The sequence below is a fragment of the Marmota flaviventris genome, chromosome 5 (genome assembly GCF_047511675.1).
Source record: "Marmota flaviventris isolate mMarFla1 chromosome 5, mMarFla1.hap1, whole genome shotgun sequence".
Classification (NCBI taxonomy): Eukaryota; Metazoa; Chordata; class Mammalia; order Rodentia; family Sciuridae; genus Marmota; species Marmota flaviventris.
Genome location: NC_092502.1, coordinates 41,086,085 through 41,111,571, shown reverse-complemented (window position 1 = coordinate 41,111,571; position 25,487 = coordinate 41,086,085). Strand labels below are relative to the sequence as shown.

Genomic DNA, 25,487 nt, shown 5'->3' with positions numbered 1-25,487 from the left:
GTTTTATTCTCCAGGTGAAAATCAGGCCCAGAGAACACCCACCCCTCTGAGTTCAGGGTCACCATCTCTGGAGCCTTAAGGCACAGGCTGGGGAACACCTACCTGTCTTTCTCTCCGTGGCCCTTTTCAACCACGGTGCCCTTCACTGCTGACCTCAGGAACCTGGGAGAACGGGAGCCAGACAGCCATCCCTAGTTCCTCGGCTTACTTGCATGGAGCAGGCTTCTCTCTGGGCCATGCCATCTCCAGGGGCCTGAAGAGACTCAGGAATGAGGGTACCTGGTGCCTCTTGGAAGTCAGCCAGAGGCATCTGACACAGAAACAACCTGAAGAGGTTTTTAATGCTTTTATTTGAAAACCTAGAGTCAATTCCAGCTCCTCCATGTGAATCCCCAATGAGTTTATGACAGTTGCGAGGGCAGGGTTTATTTGGCCCTGACTTTTTACCATGCACTGATCTGGAGCTGATATAGATGGTCACTGCTTGGTCAATGGTCCATTGGTTTCTTCCAAAGCAACAGCTCAGGGCCCCAGGCTGGGGTGAGGGGCAGAGAGCCTGTAGTCATGAAGGAAGGCGTCTCGAGGCCAGTGCACTGGCTGGAGGCCCACTTGACACAGAGCCTGCATGGCCAGGGTCCTGATTTCTCTCCAGTAAATTTACTCTTGCTGGTTGGGCAGATGCTGCCAGCCCCAACATGTAGTGGAATGAGACCCTGGTCAGATGACACCAGTCCTGGGAGAAAAGGAGCAAAGATAAGAACATTATCTTTTAAGGCTGTCATCTTGGATCTTAGGGTCAAACAACCCACTCAGAGAGTTCTTGTGACTACTCATGGAACAGCAATGGTCCAAGCCTCACCATGAAAACACATGTACATGGCTGAAGGGCAGGGGCGGGGGCCATCTGGGGTTATATGTAAATGTTTTTAAAAAGATATTATAGAAAGAATGTGTCTCCTTTCCTTGGATATGAAATTTTCCTGAAATTGAAAGTAGGCCACTGAGGTTTGGAGCATGCATGTCAAGCAAAGAACAGATCAGCATTATTCCAGGAAGGTTCAAGGTACTGAGAGATGGGCAGGGATGCCCAGTTGGACTCAGAGACCTCAGAAAAGCCATTCACTGGCTGCTGGCCAGTGAATGGGAGCCCATCTCGACTGCCAAATGTCTTTCTTGAATTGTCTGTTGACTCTGGTTTCTCCATGTAAAAGATAAAAGTAAAATCCATCACAAAACAGAAACCTCACATACTGTTTATTGGGTTTTATGTTGTCCCTGGGTCACTCCTTGTACCTGAGAGGGAAATAAGGCAGGGGACAAATGGCAAAAAGTATTTTTCCTCCCTGAGAATGGAGGTGTTGGGTCCTCTATCCCTGGCAGGCACTTAGAAACGATCTCCACATGAGTCCTGCACCTGTACCCAAGGGACTCTTGAGACAGTCACTGTCCCACCACTGAGGAACTGCAGGGCTGCTTGGTCCTGTAATAGCCGTCATCTTGTTCTGTCTAAAGGGTGTTCTAGCTGCCTGGAAATGACCTGCCTGAAATCTTAGAGCTACTTGGTAAATTAAAATCTAGGTCTTGGTAGAAGGCCTTGGTATTCTTGGGTCTTGTTTAGAATACAAAGCTGAACACCTTGAGCAAGGTTTGTTCAAAATGAGGCTCCAGACCAGATGCTGGGAGCCTCCTCCCCGTCCCTCGCTGGCCTCTTTCCTAAGGGATGCAGATGTCCAAGGCCCTTGCAGAGGAGAGCACTTTCAGAAAGAAAAGCTTCCAATTGGGTTGGGCACTGCTCTGAAAGGCCAAATCCAGGACGGTCGTGACTTGGCTCACTAGAAACTTCCTCCTTCCTCCTGAAGTCACTGATCACCGGGACAGTCACAGTGGCACAGTCTGACAGCTTGGGCAAGCATCCAGCCACTCTGGGATCCGTGAGGCTGGCATTAAAACTATTTTGTAGCTGAAGATTTAATGACATGGAAAAATAGTCCTGAACTATCAGACAGGAAGAGTGAGTTATAAAACGCTGTGTAAAGTACAATTGGAATGTGGGGAGACACATTAAGAACACTTGGAAGAATACTAACAAGTTCCTGTGGTGGCAGGTATTTTTATTTTGCACTTCCAGTTTATTTGGATTTTCCATCTTTTCTACAGTAAAAATATGTTGATCTTATTATAGAATTTTGAAAAGTTACCTTTACCTGTTAAAGGTGTGTGTGTGGGGGGGTGGTGGCTGATATCTGAACACATCTTTAGTAAACATGACAATGTCCCTGCCCCGCCCTGCCCTGGACATTATCCAAATGCAATAACTCTTCACCAAGATGTTTAGTTATGCAAAATGTGTTACTACCCTTTTCCTTTTATTTCCACAAAAAAAAAAAAAAAAAAAAAGGAGCAAAAAGCCAGAAGAACTGTGAATGTCAGTCCTTTAGTAAAAATTGGAAGCAGTTTATTTAAAGTCAGCTCCCAGGGCTGGTCCTGGAAGTTTTCTAGAATTCTCTGATGCAGACCCTCCTTGGGAGAGTTTGTAGTCATGGCTGCTGGGAGGCCATCTGTGGAGCTCTGTGGGAGGCCCTAGCAGTATGGGTGGGCAGTGTCCTGGGGCCTTCACCTAGCTGGGAACAGGACAGCAATCAGGCAGGTGGAACTCACCCGGGTGGCATGGGGTGTCTACAGCAGGCACCCCTCGTCCTAGCTGAGAAATCAGGCAGGCATCCTGGGGGAGGAGATTTCTATACCTGGGGCTGCTGGGCAAAGACCTGATGAAGCCAAGACAAGGGGGAAGAAGGGAGAAGAGGGAGTTGGGCAGAGGGCGCAGCCTGAGTAAGACCTAGAGGTGAGGACGAGATGGGATGTTCAGGAGGGTGTGAGATTTGAGGCTGGAGAAGGGGCAGGGTCAAAGATGGACTCTGTCTAAAGGGCAGGGGGAAGCCACTGAGGGCATTTGAGCAAAGGAGTCACCTGCTCAGATTTGTTTTTAGAAAATCCCTCAGGTTCTGTGATCTTTCAGAAGCGGGCAGTATGGAGGCCAGGAGTGGTGGCAGAAGCCTGTCCTCTAGGGCCGCAGGAGCTTATGGGAGGCTCTCACACTGAGGCTCTGAAGTTCAACAGGGAGGTGGGGAGGTGGTTGGAGCAGGGAGTGGAGGCCTTGTTGGGAGTCCTCGCTTCCGAGCCTGGTCACTCCATTGAAACAGAAGAGCTCACTACACTTCTCTCGAGGGCTGTGGGATGGGAACAAGGGGAGGCAAACTGGCCACACCAGGGAAGTTCTGTGCCCACCTCAGTCGCTGAGGACTCAGCACACTGCCAGTCCACAGGTGACAGAAAAACAAATTCAGAAGGCCACAGCATTTTCACAATGAAGAGAGGAGTTTCATACTCACAACTGGCTGGGAAGGAAGCACAATGACCTGGCCCTCATGGGCTCGTCACAGCCTGGTCCCCGCGCAGGGCCTGCAGCGAGAGCTCATACCCAAGGAACATGGCGGCGCTCATGGGGAAGCCTCGCACAGCGTTCACAGTGATGCCTCTGAAAAACACCTTCGTACAGGAGGCCCAGTTAGTGCAGGACCTGACACACACCTTCTGCAGTGCCACCCCTGGGAGCCAGAGAAACAGCTGGTAGTGCTGCCCACCCTGGCCCCTGGCCCTGTGCAAGCAAAGACCACATGGGATGCCCCAGTCATGCCCCTGCCCTAACCCAGTAATCATTCAAAACCAATCAGTTGGACTAGGCTGGGGTTGTAGTTCTGCGGTAGAATACTTGCCTAGCATGTGTGAAGCACTGGGTTCGACCCACAACACCACATAAAAGTAAACAAATAAATAAAGGTATAAAAACAAACAAGCAAAAGCCAATCATGTGAACTATTCTAAAACCAAACACTTTCAAGACACCATCAAGAATGGAAAGGCAAGTCACAGAATAGACTTACTTGAATACACGTAACCACTAGACTCAGATCCAGAACATAGAACTGGAGCACCCTCCCTCTCCCCCGCCACTCTGATATACAGGCACTTAGGACCATAGGCAAACCACTGAGTCCCTAAGACACTGTCGAGTCCCTGCATACACTTGCTTGATTGTCCCCTCTCTCTCTCTCTCTCTCTCTCTCTCTCTCTCTCACACACACACACACACACAGGCTCAAGAATCTGGAAATCCTAAGTAGGCAGAACATCACCCATGCCACCACGGTGACAGGTGCTTCATTCATGTGACATCTCCAAAACTGCAAGTGAAAAACTCAGCTGTCCTTAAAACTGCAGATATGGAGTCAGGTCACCGCTTTCCCAATGAGTAGCTGGGTTACCTGGGCGAGTAGCAAACTCTCTGGAACTCAGCGTTCCCAACTGTAAAATGGAGCTGCTATTTGAGGGAATGAATGAGATGCTTCTGAAGTACTCACACAGTGCCTGACGCATGGTGAGCACCCAGCACTGCTGACTGCCACCCCCACCATTGTCATTATGGAAAACTGTCACCTAAAAGTGAGAAGAACTCAACCTCAAACGCTGGCTGAGGAGGCGTGGCCTGTCCTGAGGAGCCGCTAGACTCTGCCTCTGCGGCTCTGTCACCTGAATTTATCTCACATTCCTAGGGACATCATCAGATGCTTCCCTCCTTGAGTCTTCCTGTGTGGTGCTGAGCGGGCTCTGGCAAATGTGGGCAGTTACAACCTATTGGAGAACATGAGCCCCATTTAGGAACAACATAAGCAGACAGTGATGAGCACAGATGAGGGCTTGGGCGAGTGGAGGTGTGGAAGGATCTGTCTTTTCATGTGTTCTGTGGGCAGAAACAACCACCCAATCCTCACTCAAGCATGAATGACCTGAGAACTGTCAGGCACAAGATTTAAACCTGCTCTGACAGGTTTAAAGAGGTCATTAAGCTTGAGAAACTGACATGGCATTTGAAGAAAGCAGTGACCAGCCCTTTGTGTTTCTCTAGTTCCCTCGGACCCTGGGCTGCTGTGTTAGGATGGGTGAAGGTCACTGTCATTGGCCAAGATGCCAGGTGATCTTGACAACCTAGGGATTCAGCTTGGTCAATAAAGGAGCTGATGGACCCAGGTCCCCAGAGGTGAGCAAGTTAAACCCTGGAGCCATTTGGGCAGGGTACAAGCTAGATCCTGGTAACATGAGCCCTCCTCTCCAATGTCTAACCTTTTTGGAATTCCACAAGCTCACCCAGAGTGACAGAATAACAGCAAGGAACTGGGTCAACCTCCAAGAGGAAAATTCCATGCTGGGTGCCCACAGAGGCTTCCCTGTGGGCCTTGGCTTGGCTCTGCTCTATGAAGCTGGGCCAGGCAGGCTCAGCTTTGGAGTGTGGGCCTCCTGCCCCACAGAGGGATCTCTTTCCAGGAGCTGTGACCTGCTCTGCCGTGAAGCCCACGGATGAGAACAATGAGCAGAGCTGCTGGCTTTACCCCACGTTTTTCAGAACATATAGTCCTGCCTGACCAAATTACTCCTCTTGAAGCCTCCATAGCTGCCCAATAGCCAAAATCAAGTCCATGCCATTCCCTGGCCTGCAACATCTCATGTGCCCTGGCCCTGCACTCTCTCTGGGCTGCCGCTCATCATATCTGACACTCGGAGCAGGCTGACCACCTGTGGTTCTTTGGAGGAGCCGGCTCCCTCTCACCACTAGGTCTCCTCTGGTCCCCTCTGCCAAAAATGCTCTAGAGACCTGGCTTGCAGCCTCTGGATATCCTCACATGGCTTCCCCAAGGTCCATTATGACCTGTCCCCTTCTGTGCGCTCAGCATCTCCCCTTTACAGCACTTCCCACACTGGTTTCCCACCACCCGTGTCCTGTCTGTCCCCCAAGGGGCAGTGAGTGCAGGGTTGTGGGTGTGGCTGATCTCTGAGTCCCCAGCACCTGCCAGCATAGACCTTCTATATCTGCTTATTAAATGAGCCAATGGAGGGATCAGTAAATGAAGAGATAAATGAATTCCCCCATGTGAAAAAGGAACAGTCTCTGAGCCGCAGGACTCCTGGTGCAGAGGCAGTGGGGGATTCCTGGAGTAGGAGGAGGGCTCCAGACCCCCAAGGGACAGAAGTACCAGGCAACTGAACCCTGGTGCCTCAGGAAGCTCGTCCACCTACAGCATTTCTATCAGTCTCTCATCCAACCCCATCCTGCTGTCAGTAGCCCCTTCAGCATGGCCACCTGTGTGGCACTGAAGGATATGGAGGTGCTCCTCCAGCCTCCTCTTTTCAGATGACAACTCTCCAAACAGGAGCCATGGCCCAGGTGGCCAGAGATGAGCCTTGAGGTGGGCAGAGAGTGGATTCCAGGGCACTAGGTCTTCCTCCTGTTCTCACTCAAAAGCTTTCGAACAAGACCATGAACTTTTGGCTTCTCCACCCCGAAGGCCATTCCCCTGCCATCTTGAAGTGATTTACCAACAGCTACTCAAGTCCCGTTCTCCTGTCCCTTTCTTTCTGGTTCTTTGTCACCCCAAGTTGTTCTTCCACAGGAGACCAGAGCAGGTGAGAGGAAGATGGGCACAGGGCTTTGTGCCTGCCTCTGAGATACAGCAAAGAATGTTCCAAACACCGTGGTCCAGAGAGCCGAGCTCAGGCCCCTGGGGCTTCAGCCTCCCCCTGGCCCTCAGCAAAGGTGGCTCCTGTTGCTAGAAATGGCCTTTGAGGCAACCTGAGTGTCCAGGACTGTGGGTTTTTTCTCTTTTCACTGTACTATTGGAAATGTCCGTATATGCCCTCACACATAAATATGCAATCACATAAATATGCTTGTGCAGGCAGTCTTCTTGGAATATATCATGAAAAACTCATAATAGCAATTGCTTTTGAAAGGACAGCGGCCATAAGGGGGCCATTGAGACAGCCTGCCCTCTGTGCCTTTGGAACTTTCCTATGCTCACACATTATCTGTCTCTAATCCATTAATTAAAATTTAAAACTTAATCTTGAACCATTCGGCTGGGGCCGTGGTTAATCAAGCTGAGTACTCCTGTGTCTATTTCAAACCCTGCTGTGAAGAAACACCACGTACCCCAATGGTACCAAGACTAAGACCCGATTGCCTGGCTCGGTGCCTTCTAGGACTCCACTTTTTATGGAGCCCGTAATTTAGGGAGGAAATAATATCAGCCGTATATTTAGCCTGTATAGATTGCTTGGAATTATGGCACATTAATATTTTGGGAAACAGACAAAAGCAGCACCCCACTTGAATATCTTTTGTGTTTCTCTGTAATTGTTGGTTGAATTACAAACTGTGCCTCTGCTAAAAGGAAAAAATACAAAAGAAAGAAAAAACAACAACAACAAAAAACTTGACCCTTTTGTCAGAGCAGCTCTTGTAAAAATAATAATAGTAACAATAAAAATAAAACAGAAAAGCTTCAAGTTTTCCCCAAACACAGATAGAAATAAAATTCCCTCTACATCACATCTTTTTATACCAGAGTCCCAGTCTCAGTGCCTGCCTTTCCTTCACGTGCTATGAAGTTTTACTTCTGGTCTTCATTCTGAGCAGCATCCGTGTCCTAATCTATAGATAGTGACCAGAGGTGGACACAACATTCTGTCTGTGATTCACCTCCCTTACTCTACCCACTCTGCTTGTATTAATGAAGCCCTGGGACCTGCTTCCGTCATTGGCTCCCTGGCAGTTAGCTTCATCAGAGCATGGGCTGTGTTTCTTTATTTACTGTTCTAGGCCCGACTCCTAGAACTGAACTTGGCACATATTGGTTGTTCTAAAAGTAGGCATTTGTCAAATTAATAGTGAACACATAAAATAGAAAGCCCTCAGGCATTTTTCCCAAGATCCTCTGTCAAATCGGACTGCAGCCTCCTTTACAGAGGAGATTGATGATTTCATAGGAAGGGCTGGAAGTCACACTGACCCCTTGTAGTTCTGTCCTTTGGATTTGGCCCTTTGCTCTAGCTTCAGGGGATTTGGATCCTGCTGCCTTTCACACAGCATGCTAGCTAGCCTCCTGTGGGTCATCCAGAGCTCTGGACCTTTCTCCAAGTAGTGGAGGAAATAGCAGAAGAGGAGAAGGGCAGGTATAGAAAGTCTGCTGTCCACTGTGGTGCGTGAGAAGCACCATGCAGGAGGACAGGAGAGGTGCAGTGGACTCTGGGGGCAGTTGTGCTGGGCCTGGAAGTATGGGGTGGAGCATCTGGCAGGGCTCAGGGTGAGGCAGCCATGGAGAAAACCCAGGCTCGGGGGCAAGTAACCCTGGCAATACTAAGGCCGATGATGAAGTCCACTCTTCCCTTTGGGTTCTGCAAGAAACTGGAGCACCTTTCACAAGCCCAGTTTAATTTAACCCATGAACACCCCAGTCCTTCATGGTAAGAAGAGTCCTTTAAAGTCACAGAAGTGCTCAAACTGAGGCACTGGTGCTTATCCAGGGAGGGTGACCCTAGCGTGTGGCCCCAAAATTCTATTCCACATATTTGGAAAAGAAAAGGGATTTTGAAAAAAACAAAAACCCTGTCCCAAATCCTTTTTGCAGCCCCCAGTCTGACCTTTCTGGGTGAGCAGCCTTTCTGCAAGTGTCTGTTCAGCTTCTCCAGGTTCAATGTAAATCTGGAGGAAGTTTGGATCCCCCAGCTCACAGATAACCAGGCCCAACCTTAAAATTGTCTGCTCACTCCAACAGCCAGGCCAAGAGAGCAAGGGGTCACTGTAGGGAGGGCCGGCACAGTGGTTTCTCTGGAGGGCGATACTCTCTTTATAATCTTGGACACCAGATGTGAAGTCTGGTCTGTGCTCGGGGATAGATTGGTAGTCAGAAGGGGATAAGTTCTTTGGCTACAGAGAGAAGAATGGAGGAGACAAGGCCTGGGGAGCCGGGTCAGAGATGTCTCCACAGCAGAGACCAGAGGTGATGGGGTCTGGCCTTGGGTGGGGTGGGGAGCTGAAGATAATTCTGGGGGCCTAAAGCTGGTAAGGAGAGATGATCCAGGGGCAAGAAGGATATGAGGGGGCTCTGGAATCTCCCACTTAGAGGCAAAGGAAAGAAGGACCCATCCCATTTTGATGAGAAGCAAACTGGTGACAGTTGCAGGTGCAAGCCCCAGCTCCACCACCAGCAGCCATGTGACCACAGCAGGTCACCAGTCCTCTGGGATCCTGTTCAGGTAGGAGGCATACCTCCCCCGTCCACCAGCCTGGGGTGAGAACTAGACAGACAGCACAGGCTGGGTGCTGGGTGTGGCATCTGCTCACGGTACTTGATAAATGGTACCTGACAGCACCTCTGGGGTCTCATGCCCCCCACATGTCTGAAGCATCTCCCAGGGACTGGCACAGGACTGGGACTTACTTTGAGGCCTTCTTGCTGGTAACTCTGGGAGATGCAGTCCAGGACGCCTTTGTATTTGTTTAAATAAACCCCATCAGCTTGGAGTCGGCTTTTCACAACATCCATAGGAGTCGCTGTCCCCCAGGAAATCGCTCCTGCAAAGAGAGAAAAGATCAGGTGTCAGGGCTGGCTGGCTGGCTGGCTGGGGTCTGGAGGGACCTGGCTCCCTGAGGATTTCCACCACAAAGAAGCTCCCTAAGCTGCTGAGGGACCTGGAAAGAGCTCAGGGCTGGGACCTGCAGAATCTGTTTCTGATCCTGCCCCGCCATTTGATGTGGGACTCAGAGCCTGGGGCCCCTCATCTGTAAAGTAGAGCAGTGCCTATCTTCACGGAGCAAGGACCCAGTGAACTGATAAATATGAAGCCTTGACCATGGACTTGCCAGTCCATGGTCAGTGCTGGACAAATGGCAGCGTTTATTGTTATGATGGGTGAGACAGTGACAAGCTCCACAAGAATGTGGCAGCGGGAGGCAGTGCCCAGGGTGAGGCTGCTAAAGGTTTTCAACTCCCCCAGGGCAGGATTTACATTGAACCTGGAGAAGCTGAATAAACACTTGCAGATGGCTCCTCACCCAGAAGGGCCAAACTGGGGATTGCATAAAAGATTAGGGACAGGGCTTTTTGTTTGTTCCTGTTTTTTTTTTTTTCCAAAATCCCTTTTCTTTTCCAAATATGTGGAATAGAACTTTGGGACCACATGCCACAGTCATCCTCACTGGATAAGCACCATGCCCCAGTTTGAGCACTTTTGTGACTTTAAAGGATTCTAGGAAAATAATGCCAGGTTATTGTGTAAACACAGAAATTGGCACATTCTCTGGTGGAGAGAGAAAATGCACCAATGTCAAAGTCCAGGGCAGTCGGTTTGCTAGGTTAAATAATTGCTGCTCAGCAGCTCCTAAAAGACACCTTCGCTTATTCTGAACCTCTGCCGCTCCTGACCTTCAGGCCCCCTGTAAGCCTCTGGATCTCAACTCCTTCCAGCCTTCTGCCAGAATAATGGGATGCTTCCTCAGGGCTGCCCTGGTGCGCTCAGCCCACGACAAGGGCATCGTGAAATGAGGTCTGCTGCCAGGCTGCTTGCACCTGCTCTCAACAGAAATGAGAGCAGATGGAAACTTCTCATCCTCTGGGCCAACCAGTGTTCATGCACTTTTACCAGGAGCAGGGCAAGGGACGGGCCTCAGATGCATGGGGGCACAGGGAGCACAGAATTGTTTGGTGGCAAAGACGTGGGCTGTATTATATATTTGCTGAGTTCAAGCATAGCTAGTTAGGAGGAGGAGAAGGAGGAAGGAAGAGAAGAAGGAGGAAGGAGCAAAGATTTTCTTCTCTCTTGGGTCGGTGAGTCAGCATCGAATGTGTCAAGATATCTGTCTTCCTGAAAAGCAGTCTTCTCTCGACTTCCACGTGCTGCTCTGCCCACAGCCTACAGCTCCATTTCTCGATTCCTCATTAGAGCACAGCAAAATTTGTCAGAAGTATTGTATATACTTGGGTTCTCTAATTTCTTTCATCCCATTCTCTTTGAATCCCACTTAAATGAGGTTTTGGGGTGTTTTTGTTAGTGTTGTTTTGGTACCAGGGGCTGGACTCAGGGGTGCTTAACCACTGAGCCACATCCCCAGCCCTTTTTAAAATACATATGCATATTTTATTAGGGATAGAGTCTCACCGAGTTGCTTAGGGCCTCACTAAGTTGCTGAGGCTGGCTTTGAACTCGAGATCCTCCTGCCTCAGCCTCCTGAGCCTCTGGGATTACAGGCATGCACCACTGCTCCCAGCCTTAAATTAGGTTTTTAACACCCTTCTCTCCATTGAAATGACTCTCATCAAAGGGGGAGAACAGGGCTTGGTCAAGTTGCAGCAAAGAGATGAGTGTGGCTGGAGAAGAGGAAGTAAAGGGAGAGGAAAAGTAGAAAATAAGGTCCGAGGGGTAGCAGGAGCCAAATCAGAGAGGGCCTGGAAAACCACTGGAGGCTGTTGAGTGTTACCATAAATCAAATAGGGATATGGTGCAGGGTTCCGGGCAGGGAGGTTAAGTGGCAAATCCACAGTCACAAAATGAGTTAGTGTGGATTTGAACTTGGGTTTTTCTGACTGCAGGGTCCCTGTTGTGAGACTCATCCCTGAACTAGCTGTATGACCTTGGGTGGGCTACTTAGTATATCTGACCCTGAGTTTTCTCATCTGTGACATGGGGAGGTTGATTCCCACCTTCTAGACACAGTGACTTCCTCACATCAGGAAGATTGGCAGTGAGTCAGCACAGGAGAGCCATGAGAACAGATTTCCTGCCAGTGGCTCAGCAGTCCCTGACGTAGAGTGCATGCTCAGAAAACGTTCTGTTGTCTGGGAGTCCGTGAACCCCCATGGGGACTTCCATTCTCACAGCTCCAGAGTGAAGGGGATAAGAGGATGAGGGGACATCCGCCATTCTGAGCTCTTTCTCCACCTTTCTATGCCTGGCGCAGTGAAGTACTTAACCAAGAATTCCTGGATGTGTGGCTGGATGAGTCCCGCCTCCCTCATGGCTCAGAAGGTCATGGTAGGCTCCACCACTGTCCCCTGTTGCACTTCAATGGCTGGCCCAGGGACAGGGCTCTAGCTGCTGCTGCTCTTACCTGCCATGCCACCTGCCAGCCACACAGCACAGGGGCTGGGACCTGCGCAGGCCTCGGGTGTGATCCACTCACTCAGGAACACGTAGGGGATAAAGTAGAGACAATAGCCCGGGATGTCCCTCAGCAGCATGGCACTGGCCCCCCGGTACAGCCCCGCCAGGCCCTCAGTCCTCACGATGGTCGCGATGCAGTGCACCGGTCCCTGGTAGGCTGGCTGCTCCCCAAGAGCCGCTGCCCTGGACTTCACACTGAGGTTGGCTACAGAGACAGGGGAGAGAAGATGGCATGTGACCCAGGGGTGAGAAACTGGCCATCCCTGGTACTGGAGCCAGTGCAGCCCATGACAGTTCTACTCACGTGGCTTGGGGTTTTACCAAACCTTCCGGCCTTCTTGGCAGCTCACAAAAGAATTTGGAAAACCCAACAAGGAGCCCCTGCCAACCTGCACAGTTGGATTGGAGACAATTCCAGGCAGGTGATAAAGTGCAAGCTGCCTTAGGATTCCCAGGGCCTTCTGGTCAACTCTCACTGTGTCTTTCTAAGCAGATGTGACTGCAGAGTGCCTAGGATCAATGACAAGTAGACACACCAAACTCTTTCTTGAAGCAGAGCCTAGAGAATCTAATGTGCGCTCTCTCTCTCTCTCTCTCTCTCTCTCTCTCTCTCTCTCTCTCTCTCTCTGTTGTGTGTGTGTCTATGTCTGGGTATGCATGTGTACTGATGCCCAATGTAGCACCAAAGTAAATGAGGTTTGGAGCCAGTATCCTGTCTGCAAATCCTAACTCCACCACTTACAAACTTTTGATCTGGACAGGTCAGCATTTTCAGCCTGTTTCCTTATCTTTAAAACAGGGAAAGACTGTTGTGAGTTAAATGAGATAAACATGTAAAGTACTGGGCCTGGTGGTTAGCAGATTGTCGGCTCCATAAGTGTCCAGAGATTGTGATAGTGACAGCGAGGCGTCTGGTGTGATCAGTTGCAGGACCCCATGGCTGCAGGGCTGGGCATGTTCACTCTGACTCACTCAGCTCTGGCCAGGCTGTGCCCTTAAACAGTTGTAGGGCAACACTGGAGCCCTTGGGCCTTCAAAGTCCATGGCTCCAGGGTAGTGGCTCCTTTTTGGTCTCTGTGCTGGCAGATGGTGGCTTATGCTGCTGGCTTCTTCTAAGGTTTATAGAGCCAGCAGAAAAATTTTTCCTTCCTACTTAGTCCTCCGGGTCACTTCTTACCTGCCTCCCTGGGGTTCATCTTGTTCCCTGCTTCAAACCTGTTAGCACAGCTTTGGCTCACGCCCAGGAGACCTTCCAGTCCTGAGAAGATAGAGTGACCTTTCTCAAGAAACTAACACAACATGAATGAAGTCTGCCCATGATCATGACACTACTTTGCTACCTGGGTTTAATTCCCTGTATACCATGTTCCAATCTGGTTTCGTACATGCCTCAGGATCAAACACTTGGCTACATGACTCCACAGTCCCAACTGCAGATTTGGGATTAAAGGACAACCTGGACTTTCCCAGAAGTCCTTGAGGTCAGAGGGAGGTTTTTATTTGCCTTCAAAGTGTGCTTGAACACAGTCAACCCAGATTTCCATCCGTGTGTGGAGAAGTGAGTGACTCCCTGACATCCACAAAATGTGGACAGGACACTGAGCCTCACTCACCTCCTCCACTGTGTGTCCCATAGGAGGTGATCAGGGGTAAAGCGTACTTGGGAGGGCACAAGTTTCTTTGAGCAAGATCAGACAATGTGGGCATTGAAAGCCCACTGAGAGGTCTTTGGACATCCCTTTCTTTCCCAAACCCTGATGATATTGCCTGGGCCATTCTGGGAAGTTTGCCCATGACACAGAATAGATGTCACTGTCCCACTCTATGAACTTTGGCCAGGCCACTTTCATCTCCAGGTAACACTGACCTGACCAGGAGTTACTGGTTGAAAGACGACAGCATGCAAATAACAATTGGCTTGTTTGGAGGCACAGATCCCGAAAAAACACTTGCCAAATCAGCAACTGGCTTTGTCAACAAAAATCTGTATTCTATTCCTTTACTCTCCAGGGTAAACAATAAATTTTCTTATATTCTTCTAAGTTTGCAACATAAAAAATCTAGGATTTTCATTACAGATAGGTGTTCTAGAATGTCAAATAACTTTTTCTGTGCCAACTGACATAGTCAAATGTTTTTTTTTCTTCTTTTTAATGTGAAGATGATGAATTACAGATTGATTTTTCAAATGTTAAATTGATCCTGCATTTACAGTACAAACTGCTTATGATATATTATCTTTTTCATAAATTGGGAATAAGAGAACTTTCTCAACCTGATAAAAGGCATCTGGAGAATTTGCAGCTCACATTAATACTCAAGCATGAAGACTGAATATTATATCTCCTAAGTTCTGGAGCAAAGTAGTGGTATCCATTCCTATCATTTGTATTCAACACTGAATCTGAGGTCCCAGTCAGTGCAGTAAGGGGGTTGAGGAGGGACGGAGCATACAAGTTGGAAAAAAAAGAAGCAAAACTGCTTCTATTTTCATCCTAAGGAACTTATAGAATAAAAGAACTACATAGCAGGCTTAGTAAGATTATATTAGTAGTTGATATAGAAAACTAACTGCATTTTATGTGTTATTTTATATATTAGGCCACCATTTAAATTTATAAAACAATGCTTTTTCTAATATCAAAAATCTGAAATATTTAGAAATTTAATAAAGTATTTGCAAGGCATTATGAAAACTGTAAAATATTAAGAGAATTAATGAAGGCCTTAAATAAATTGAGATATATACCATGTTCTTTGATTATTAAGAAACTAGTTTTCCTCATATCTATAGATTGAATGCACTTCCAATAAAAATCTAGCAATCTTTCTTATTAAAAAATCTAGGATTTATTGCTTGAGAATTACCCACTTATGATTATTAAAGCAACATAATTTTCATAGTGACTACCCTAGTGATTATCATCATCAGGAGGCTGACACAGCTCTGCATTGACTCAAGTTTGTACTGTTGTGTCAGTTAGCTCTCCATCACTATAATAAAATGACTGAGGCAGTCGATTTATGGAGAGAAAAAGGTCATTACAGTTCATGGTTTGAGAGGTTCCTTTCCTTGGTTGGTTGGCTCATTGTTTTGGGTCTTTGGCGAAACAGTACATTATGGTGGGAGTGCATGATAGAGGAAAACTGCCCACCTCATCAGCCAGGAAGCAAAAGGGAATAAAGAAGGGTTAGAGTCCCACTATTCCCTTTGAGGGCATGCCCCCCTGCAATGACCTAAGTATCTCCCTAGGCCCCACCTCTCAATAGCATCACTGTAGGGATCAAGCCTTTAACACATGGGCCCTTTGGGGGACACTCATCCAAGCCACAGCAACCATATGGCTTTAGAGCTCCTCTCAGCTCACTCATGCTCCCCAGGTGTGGGTAGGTGTGGCTTTCAGGAGTGACTGATTGAAGGACGGGTTGTGGTAAAATCCTCCTTGTTTGGAGACACAGATGTTGGAAAAACACATGTCCTGAACTTGCTTTGTCACCCAAACCCAACAAGGACAAAACATCCTTTTTTTTCTTTTATTCTCAAGGTAAGCAATAAGGAAATTCTTTTGTATACACACACATATATTTTTCACACATATACACAGTTTTCCTTTGTAAACTATTTCAGGGTGAGTTACATACATGGCTCTTCACCCCTAAATACTTCCGAATGCATTTCTTGAGACTAGGGATACCGTCTTATGCAACCATAGCAGAGTTGTCAGCTTAAAACATCTAAACTGATAATAGTTAAATCTACTCTCTAATAATGTTTTCCTTTATAGCATTTTCTCCCTTGATCTGAAACATTTTCATGGTCTTTATTCTTTAATGCCACTGACGGTTTTTAAGAGGATACCACCTTACTTCCTTAAAAGAGCATTTCCTTATGAGCATATTGAAGTATACTAACCTTGGCTAGGTCTCTTTCCTATTCATAAGGCTTATCTTTTTTTCCATGAAGAGCAATCATTCTCCTGAGCTTGTGACCTTCTATCCTTGTTTTATTTGTTTGCTTTTAGTGTTATTCATTCATTCATTGGGTTGGGGATCAACCCCAGGGCCTTGTGTATGCTAGACAAGCATTCTACCATTGAGCCACACCCCCAACCCACAGTTTTTCAGTTGAGGTCTAATTTGTATTCAGTAAAAGATGTAGCTCTTGAGTGCGTGGTTGCTGAGTTCTGATGAGTCCTGACAGCTGTGTGCACATGTATGACCACACCTGACCCGAAAATCACTTCCTACACTTGAAACAAACTATTTTGGTCACAGCTCACTTAGTAACAGCTAAGATTCCACAGCCGATCACCCTCTCCTGATTCTCAGGGTGAAAGAACTCTGTGATACTCAGGAGCTGACACTCACCCAGAAGAAAATCTCTGAAGAGGCAGTTTTTACTGTCCATCTACACTGGCAATAGTGGTGAATGACTCATAGTGAGATCTCAAATCACAACTTCATCAAAGTTAGTCATCATTATTTTATGTCCAAATAAAAATGCATGGCGTGGCTGGGGCTGTAGCTCAGTGGTAGAGCACTTGCCTAGCACGTGTGGGGCACTGGGTTCAATCCTTAGCACCACATAAAAGTAAACAAATAAAATAAAGCATGCTGTCCATCTACAACTAAAAAAAATTTTTTTAAATGCATTGCAACCATACCATTGGTTAGGTTCAAGGTCACAAACTAAAATAATAATGAATTTACACTAATTCTTCTTTTTAATTCAGTAGCAATAGTTGGAGCAATAAATATCCTTGGCCAGGTCAAGCTATCACTTCTGATAAATGAACAAGAGAGTCTTCTTCTAGAAAGCAGCAGTATTTCCCAGGTGCTCCATGGTCTGGAAGGTATGGCCCAGGACCCTTGGCAGGTAACCACAGGAAAGGGCTGAATCAGAGATTTGCTAATTCAATTAAAATAAAATTGTGGACCAATTTTAGTTTGGAAAATTTTTAGAAGGTAGCTCTTGGAAATTTGCACAACAAAAGTCTCTGGACTTGTATGTCAGTTGTCCAAGGACCCCGGGGAAGGTCACAGGATGCTAGAAGCTCACATGGACCACTGTCTCCAACCTCTTCCTCAGGGCTTGGTTTCAGGGCACATGTGTGTGTGAAAGGACTGACATAAAATTTATCTTCTTCTAAAGTAAATGTACTTCATTCCTCTATCTAGAAATTTTTATTCTGTAATGATGGAAATATAAATCAAATTTTGGTCATATCTCATGAGTGCTTTGCCATTGAGACCATTTTTTATAGCCTTCCTTAAATCAAAGGCATATTATCTTTTTCTGTGATAGGAATGAATTATATACCTCAAAAACTCAGGAGGCCTGGGATTCTTTTCTTTTCCCAAATTCAACTAGGGCTAGCTTACACCCAACACCAAAACTGGCAGGACGGTTAAGGTCAGTGGAATTGGCTCCCACCTGCTCCTCACCTCCACAAGGAGTGAAGGAGCCCACACAGTGCTAAAAGAAGCCCTCTGCAGGCCCCTGCCTCATCGGCTCGTCCCTGCCATTGCTCCTTTGACCACATGTCATGGCCATCTGGCTTCATTGCTCACTGGCCTGGCTGGGCCAGAAGGTCCCTGGAGGCATGTGCCCCTGTAGGTAACTTTGCCTTTGGGGGGCGGGGGGGATCCGACTTTGATGCTGCTGTGTTCTGAGCATATGTATTTTTTTACCCTTCCTGGGGCATCAAACTTCCTGGTGATACAGAGACCCAGGGCCTGAGTCCCTATGTACCTTGGCATTGTTTCCCAGGAGCATCTGTTCTGGGTGGGTTCCAGCACTGAGGCCTCCCTCCCAAAGCATTGCACGCTTAGTATTTAGCAAAGGTCGGCCCTATCTGATGCTTGGGCCAGAGGCTTGAGATACTAAAAGGAACTCCAAAGTCATGGTCCCACCTACAGCACTGGTCTAAGAGGCTACGGGGGCATCCAGTGATGTGGTGGTGTGGACTCCAGCACAAAGCTGGCCATCATCACCTCCTTGGTTTGGGTTTGGTTTGGATTTTTGAGCAGCCCAGTGTATGGAGAGCAGTGATTTGGATCATGGTCTCTGATTGCCTCGTGGTTGCATTGCACTGGGAACTTCCTGTGCAAAGGTGAAGGTCAAGATGACCCAGCTGCTCTGGTGATGCTGGCCCGAGGAGGCTCCAGGCAAAGCAGCAGAGCTGTATCAGTCGGGACCTTGAGCTCAGGCACCAACCCTCAGGGATTGAGAATTCTGAGCCTAACAAGATGACCCTAATATTTCACCAGTCCTGCGTCCTTCAGATGGCCTGTTTTATTGAACCATTCCCACAAATAACCTTTTGATGAAACCTATATTAAAAACATGCTGAGCTAGCTCTGGGTCACGGCTCCTCCACCAGAGGTCAGGGCTCCCCTGGCCCCAGCTTTTTCTCTAAGTGTGTCTGTCTGTCCTTTTTTCACCCCACACCCCCAACCCATCACTAGTGTTTTCCTGAATTAATGGCCATGGCTGAGAGATGAGAGGGCCACAGCACCGGCGGACCCCTTGCATCACTTTCCCAGGACATAACCAGCTGGAAGCTCTCCTTTAGTGCCTGTTCTAAGAGTCCAGCCATTTTCTAAGGACCTGAATGGTCTGAAATAGGCAGACGCTGTAACAGAAAGAGCCCTGCGTTAGAGGCTGACGGGGATTCCCATTCCTGCTCAGTTGCTATTGTTGCCCAGCCCTCTGCAGGGGACTCCACCTCATTGGGTCTTTGCTTCCTTATCTATAAAAGTAGGGTCAAGGAGTGGCCTGTCCACCTTCTTGGCTTTTGTGATCATCCAAAGAGAATTTTGGCAAATGACACTTTACTAAAACCTGTGTTGTTCAAGTGCATTTATTCAAGGCAAATAGTTATCATTCCTGAGTTTATTAGCCTGTCCTGATATGACTCCGGATCCTGACAGTGCTGGGCCTGCCAACCGTAGGCATCCGTGGCCTGCAGCCAGGTCTGCTGCAGGAGATCACCGGTGCGTGCCCACACAGAGCCAAGAATGACCAATACTGGCATCAAGTCCAGAACACAGGATAATACTTGCTCTTATCAATTGATTTAAAAAACAAATGATGTGCCATCACTGGGCCACTACACAGTGAATTTTACAATGGCGTACATTACAGTATAATATACTGTATGTATATGTTACGATGGTAATGGTAAATAATTATTGTATTTACCTTCATTGGTCCCTGGTAGCCATGTGGGACTATATTTTGAAAAGGACTCAGTCAGAGCTCAAGGACTTGTTTTGAACTGCATGGCTATATGCCTGGCCTCTCCATAAAATTCCTCCCTCCACTCCTGGGCTGCCAGTGTCCCAGCCCTCACTTCCTGTTGGCAGCCTGGAGCCTACATGAGAGGCAAGAAGGCCCAGACTGTACAATCCTGGGTTATCTCCAGGTTGTGTCTCTTGTCATGCTTCAAGGGTTGCTGCCTTTCCAGAATCTTCCTTCTTTAGAAGTTGAATGGAACAACTCATGTCACCTCAGGGATCTACCATTGGCAGATACTGCCCTGTATTGGGAATGACTTAAGAAACCTTCTGTTCCTCCTGGAGGCCAGCCTGCCTGGAGAAGAGTGCTTTTTTCAGTGGCCACCCATCTTCATGGAAGCCATAAAATCATGTTGCCAAAGAGAAAAACTGAGGCACTCAGGACCTCAGAGACATAACTCATAACCATCTCAGCTGGGAGTCTCTGAGGATTTAGGGAAACCAGAGAAATGGTTTTGCCCCCTTTTGTCCCCATGTAGATCCTTGGGCTCAAATGGTTTTGTGTTCTATAACAGATTTAATGATGTCACCTTCTTAGAGCCACCCTCAGCAGGCCCTCTCTGCCACTCATCATTCAGTACAACTTATCTCCTCTTGGCATGTCCAGAAAGGAGGGCCTTCTACTCCACAAATCCTGGGCACTCTGTTCCCATTCTCCATTCAGGTCATCTTCCATATGGCAAAGTCCGTTCTCCTGATGTCACTCAACTCCCTTCCTCTTGACCTCAAAGATCTCTGATTTTTTTTCTTTTTTCCTCTTTCCTTTTTCTCTCCCAACTTGGAAAAGAGACTTCCTTCTCTGCCCCTTTGTCTCTGTACCCTGCTTTGCAATTGTCCCCTCTTTACCTAACCCCCCCCATACTTCAGTGATACCAGCATCTCAGGGCTCTGTTCCTAGGGGCCATGATGTTGCATGGCCTGGGATCAATCTCTGCCTCACCTTCGAACAGCCAGGTAGGCATCAACTAGTTGAACAACTCAAGCCTCCAAGTCTCCACCCATAAAATAAAGGTACTGATTGCGCCTATTTCAGAGTTACTGTGGGGTTTTCATAACGGAACATGCATTAGCACAGAGTACAGGCTCAATGATGAGTGAGCTCACGTTAGAGTTGTTGTTACTCTAATTCCTCTGAAATCCTTTCCTGAGACTTCTCATCATGGCCATCTTCCTCGACAGCTCACTTGGCATTGGCATCTGACGCCATGACTTCAACTGTCAGTTCTAGGCCTAGCACAGCTCTGCCAGCACCTGCAGCCTGACGCTTGCAGCTGCAATCCCGCAGGCACCTCACCCAACACAAACTCAGCCAGACTGTTGTGTTCCTCCAGCCAGGCTGCAAAACATCAGCATCAACAATAAGCATTTTCTGATCACAACTCCAGGCTCAGCACTGTCATACGCACGTCATCGGCCACCGAATTCCCTGTGGGGAAGACCTCCTGTCCTGATCGATGCCCGATTTTGAAATCCTGGGTCAATTTTGACCTGCTCCTCTCCTGCGGGTTCCTCATGCTTGGCTTGTTTGTTCTACACCATCCAGGCCTTTGATCAGCTGCCACTCTACCCCATGCCCCTGGCACTGGGCTGGGGCAGCACCTCCACGCCCACCTCCGCTATTCCCACCACCCTCCCACGCCTTCTGAAGGCCAAATCCATCTTCCTGCAGTGTAGCTCCGGGTCGGTCATTCTGGTGTCCTAGGTGTATCTAGGTGTATCTGCTGCCATGCAATCTCAGCCCATCCTTGGCTAAGAAACCCAAGCTCTTCCCAGCTCTCTCTGTGTCCCATTCACGTCCCCTACTCTCCCTGTACTATGTAATTAAACACCTCCCTAATCATGCATTTTCCTGCCAGTGAAATCATGCTCTACACTGCTGCCCCAATATGAAAGACCCTTCATCCTGAAACCCCACCTCTAAATCCTTCCTAGCACTTGAAAATCTCAACCATAGCTGTTTCCTTTTTGGTTCCTTCCTGATCGTAGAGTCAAAGTTGAGGGTTCCAGAGCCTTCCAGGGGGCCCTTTTCATTTCTGTACACATATGGTTCCCCATTGGATTAGGGGCTCCCCCAGGCAAGGCTGTGCACCCAGCACCTCTGCTTTACCCACCCCACCTGGCTCAGCACAGGAGCTCAGCAAGTGCTCATGAATGAAGGATTCTAAGAGCGAATTCCAACAGGTGTGTCACACAGCCCCTTGCCTCCTGCTGGGCCTGGTGAAGTCCTCAGGACAGTCAGCAAGTAGTTAAACCAGAGTCCTCTGATCCTCTGAGATCTGGCCTCCTGTTTTGTGACGGTCTTGTGACATGCATTTTAATTAGGACTCTAATGAAAACACAGACCTGAGAGTGAATGTCACTGGCCATCAGCCCTGAGGGTGGGAATTGGCCTGGACAGCAAGGAAACTGCAGGCCCCAGGACCCGGACCCGACTTTTAGCTTAGGCCGAGCAGAGCACCTAGTTAGGCTCACATCCCGCAGAAGGTCATGATAATGTTAAAAGAGAGGGTTTCTGTACTTTTATAGGCATATTCGACTGAACCCAGGTCAGCCCTCACTGCCTACCAAGTGGCAGAAGCCCCAGGAGAATACTCTGGTGAGCTGGAAGAGTTTGCACGAGGATCACTCAACCATTGTTGAGTGTGCAATGACAGTCAGTGCCAAGTAGAAATTCCCTTTAAATCTCAGCAACTGCTGGTATGATTTGCTAAAGCCCTTCTGAATAACAATTTCACAATCTTAAAAGTGACCACACCCTTCCCATGAAACAAAGAGCCCATGCATGTAGGGAAATAACCCTCAATGAAGGCAATTCTTTATAAACAAACTTGCTGATCACATCACTGTTTTGGGGAGAAGACAAACTGTAATAAATGTTCACCAGTAGGAAGATTGTTAAATAATACATTTACTGGGCTGGGGTTGTGTCTCAGGGGTAGAGCCCAGCATGTGTGAGGCACTGGGTTCGAGCCTCAGCACCACATAAAAATAAATAAAATAAAGGTATTGTGTCCATCTACAACTAAAAAAAAAAAAGTGGGATTTTTCCCCACATATACACAAAATAATACATTTGCTAATAGTATAGCTAACAGTACAGTTAATTCATGTTTTCAATATGCCAGACATTATGCCAAAATGTTCACATTTGATACATCATCCCTATGCATCCCAGCCAGGAAGCGGCTACGGTGGTGAGTGTGCTTGCTTTACAGATGAGGAAACTGAGGCTTGGCGATGTTAGGTGAGTCATCCAGTTTCTAGGCATTGGTGGAGGCAGTATTAGAAGCAGGTGGTTAACTCCAGAAACTCAATTCTTACTGTGATACTGGCCCTCCAGTGTGTGTGCGTGTGTGTGTGTGTGTGTGTGTGTGAATATTGCACATTGACTTTAAGTTTTACCCATTGATTTTCAGTACTTTTCATAACAAAATACGTTGAGTTCAAAAGGAAATAAAATTGTCTATAGGGCATGAGTAGAACCTCTTGCCATCACTAGCTTAAGTATATAGAATCGGAAAAAGAAGCATATTAACGTGGTGACAGTGTGCATCCACTTCTGGGCTGTATTTGGGAGATAAGCATTTCCTCTCTCTCCTTTTGATGCTCTGTAGTTTGTAAATTCTCAGCGAAATCATGCTCTACACTGTTGCCCCAGTATGAAAGACCCTGGGTCACTACCCATAGACACCCAGGAAGAAGTCACTAACTCTCTCTTTGCCAGCCCCCAGCCAGATGAACTGGGCTCTCGCCCCAATGTGGCCTCTGGTCTACTTGTTGCGTGTCTCAAAGCAGAGAAGCCAAGGCCTTTGGCACCTGGCTTCAGTACTTACTGACCGTCACATCACATGGTCATTATCCTGGACCTGGACTGGCAATTTGGGGGTAAAATCACAAGCCAAGAAAGATTCCACAAGATGTGCCCAAGGCTGCTGGAAATGCCCTTGACAGCAAAGTCACCACCCAGAGAAGGGTGACCCAGAGCAGAGACCATTTGTTTTCAGCTGGCCCCAGCCTCATTCACATAGCTTTGGGCTACACTGTGTTCCGTTTGTGTTTATTGTCACTTTTAATTGAATCACCTGACAATTTCCAACTGAAGCACCTCACAGGATCATCAGAGGCTCCATGATTGTCAGGTGGAGCACTGACAGCCATGCCCTCGGGTGGATGTGGGCCACAGTCTCCACCACTTGTGACTGCCTCCCGGACACCTCATCTGTCAACCTGTGCCTGAGCTGCTGCTGTCTTTCAAACAGCAGAGGGAGGCAGACCATGGAATATGCCCTGTGTTCATGTTTCAATCAAAAGAGGAAATCTGATAGGAGGGCCACGGGTCTCAACAAAAAGAGAAGAGGGCAGCTTCCCTGGGTACCTCTGGATCACTGATGTGACCTCCCTGGTCCTAGCTGGTCTTTGAGTTTTCTACTTCTGGCCAAGAGGGTTCCTGAGAAAGAAGTTCAAGAGACCACATCCTTCCTCATTTTCTGGAGCGATTCCTGGCCAAAATGACAGCCTCCTATTCCTGTCAGCCTCCTACCCCTTCTCAGTGGCTGATACTGCCAGGCACCTGCAGTCACCAGAGGGCTTGGTGTCCACACAGCCAAGGGACACTTAGAGGGACAACATGCAGGTGAGGAAGGGAGGGGGGCGCTGCTCTCAGGAGCACTGGAGCCTCATCCCTGAGCCTCTTGCAGCATCTGGACCCCAAAGAGCTTTTTGACTTAAGGAGAGGTTTCCTCTCATCAGAGACTAAGGCATTTCTAGAGAAGAGAGGGCAGACAAAACAGCCAGTGTGGGGGCTGACTCTGCTTACCATGTTCTTCATCGCTCTACATCTTTGCTTTCACTCCTGGGGACAGGACCACATCAGCAAATTTGAAACATTCCTCCAAGGTATAGGCCTTCAATCAAACTAAGTTGACTACTTCAAGTAGATAAAGGTGAGGATCTGCCTGTTCCATGTCGCCCTGGTGGCCCCACATACTGAAGGCGACCGTGCACACTGGCTGATGAGACACATCCTCGGGGCAGCCATGCCTCAGGCCCTCCACCTGTCCTGACAGGGAACATCAGCTTCCTGTTCTGTGCAGGTGTGGGCCCTCTTCTGGACATCACCTGGCAGGGGGCTGGGTATTGAGTCGGGATGTTCCTGAGTGAGTTTTGGGGGCTTCAGTTGTGACACATGGGTTAACCCCAGCCTCTATGAGCGGAGGGGTCATATGGACGACATTCAGGAGGCTTCCAGGGAGAGGGGATTTATCCAGAGAGGGACCTCAGGTCCAGCCCTTCCTCCACACAGAAAGGGAGACAGAGGCCCAGGAAGGGTTTTATCCTGCCTGGGGAGACTGAAAATTAGTGGAAGATCTAAGAAGGAAAGCTCAAGGTACTGAAGTCTATCTTCTACGATGCCCAGCTTGTCTCTCCTCCAGAGCTGACACTCAGGACTCTGCACACCAAGCACCTTCTGTTTTTTCCTCCCATGACACTCACTCGCCAGAACACGAAGCTCTAATGGCTCTGAGGGCCAGGAGCCAGGGAGGGTGGGAGAGGATGGGCAGGTGTGTGGAGCAGGCAATGCTAAGACCAGCAGCTTGGTAGTAGGATGGATAGGGGTATGAGTCCCAGCTCAGCCCAGGGACAGCGTCATGAGGCTGAGAGCTGTGCGGCCACACGGGCTCCATGCTTGGGTTAGCGGTAAAATTCCTAACTATTTTTTTTGCTGTTGCTTTTAACAATCAGTCCTTGCATTTTCATTTGACATTGGGTGCTGTCAAATAATGTAGCTGGTCTTTGCTCGCCGTCACTAAGTGTTCTTGAGAAACAGTTTTCTCTGGGAACTTCAGTTTTCTCATCTGTAAAACAGAGGTAATGGTAGCACCTGGCTCACGGAACTGTCACAAAGATGAATTAAGTGAACACATGCAGAGCTCTCAGCAGGTACCTGCCATATAACCTGTCATGTACTAAAGACTTGACTTATGACAGTTACTACTACAGCTAGAGTAATGAGAACACACATGGAGGAAGAGCCAGAGGCAGGGTGTGTGCACGTGTGTGTGTGTGTGTGTGTGTCTGTGCATATGTGTGTGAGGTTCCTGTCTCTGGCAATTAGGGTGCAGCACATGTGGTCAGGA

At 48.1% G+C, this 25,487-nt stretch overlaps 1 protein-coding gene across 1 annotated transcript in view; it reads right to left on the bottom strand.

The window, feature by feature from the left end:
* Positions 1 to 331: 331 nt before the first annotated feature.
* Slc25a48 (solute carrier family 25 member 48) overlaps positions 332 to 25,487 on the bottom strand; it is a 40,658-nt gene continuing 15,502 nt past the window's right edge. The window contains exons 5-8 of the mRNA XM_027940998.3: positions 11,999 to 12,256; positions 9,333 to 9,466; positions 3,390 to 3,546; positions 332 to 733 (exon numbers count right to left, since the gene is read on the bottom strand). Coding sequence (XP_027796799.2) covers positions 3,424 to 3,546; positions 9,333 to 9,466; positions 11,999 to 12,256 — 515 coding nt within the window. The 3' untranslated portion in view covers positions 332 to 733; positions 3,390 to 3,423. The remainder of the gene's footprint in view (positions 734 to 3,389; positions 3,547 to 9,332; positions 9,467 to 11,998; positions 12,257 to 25,487) is intronic.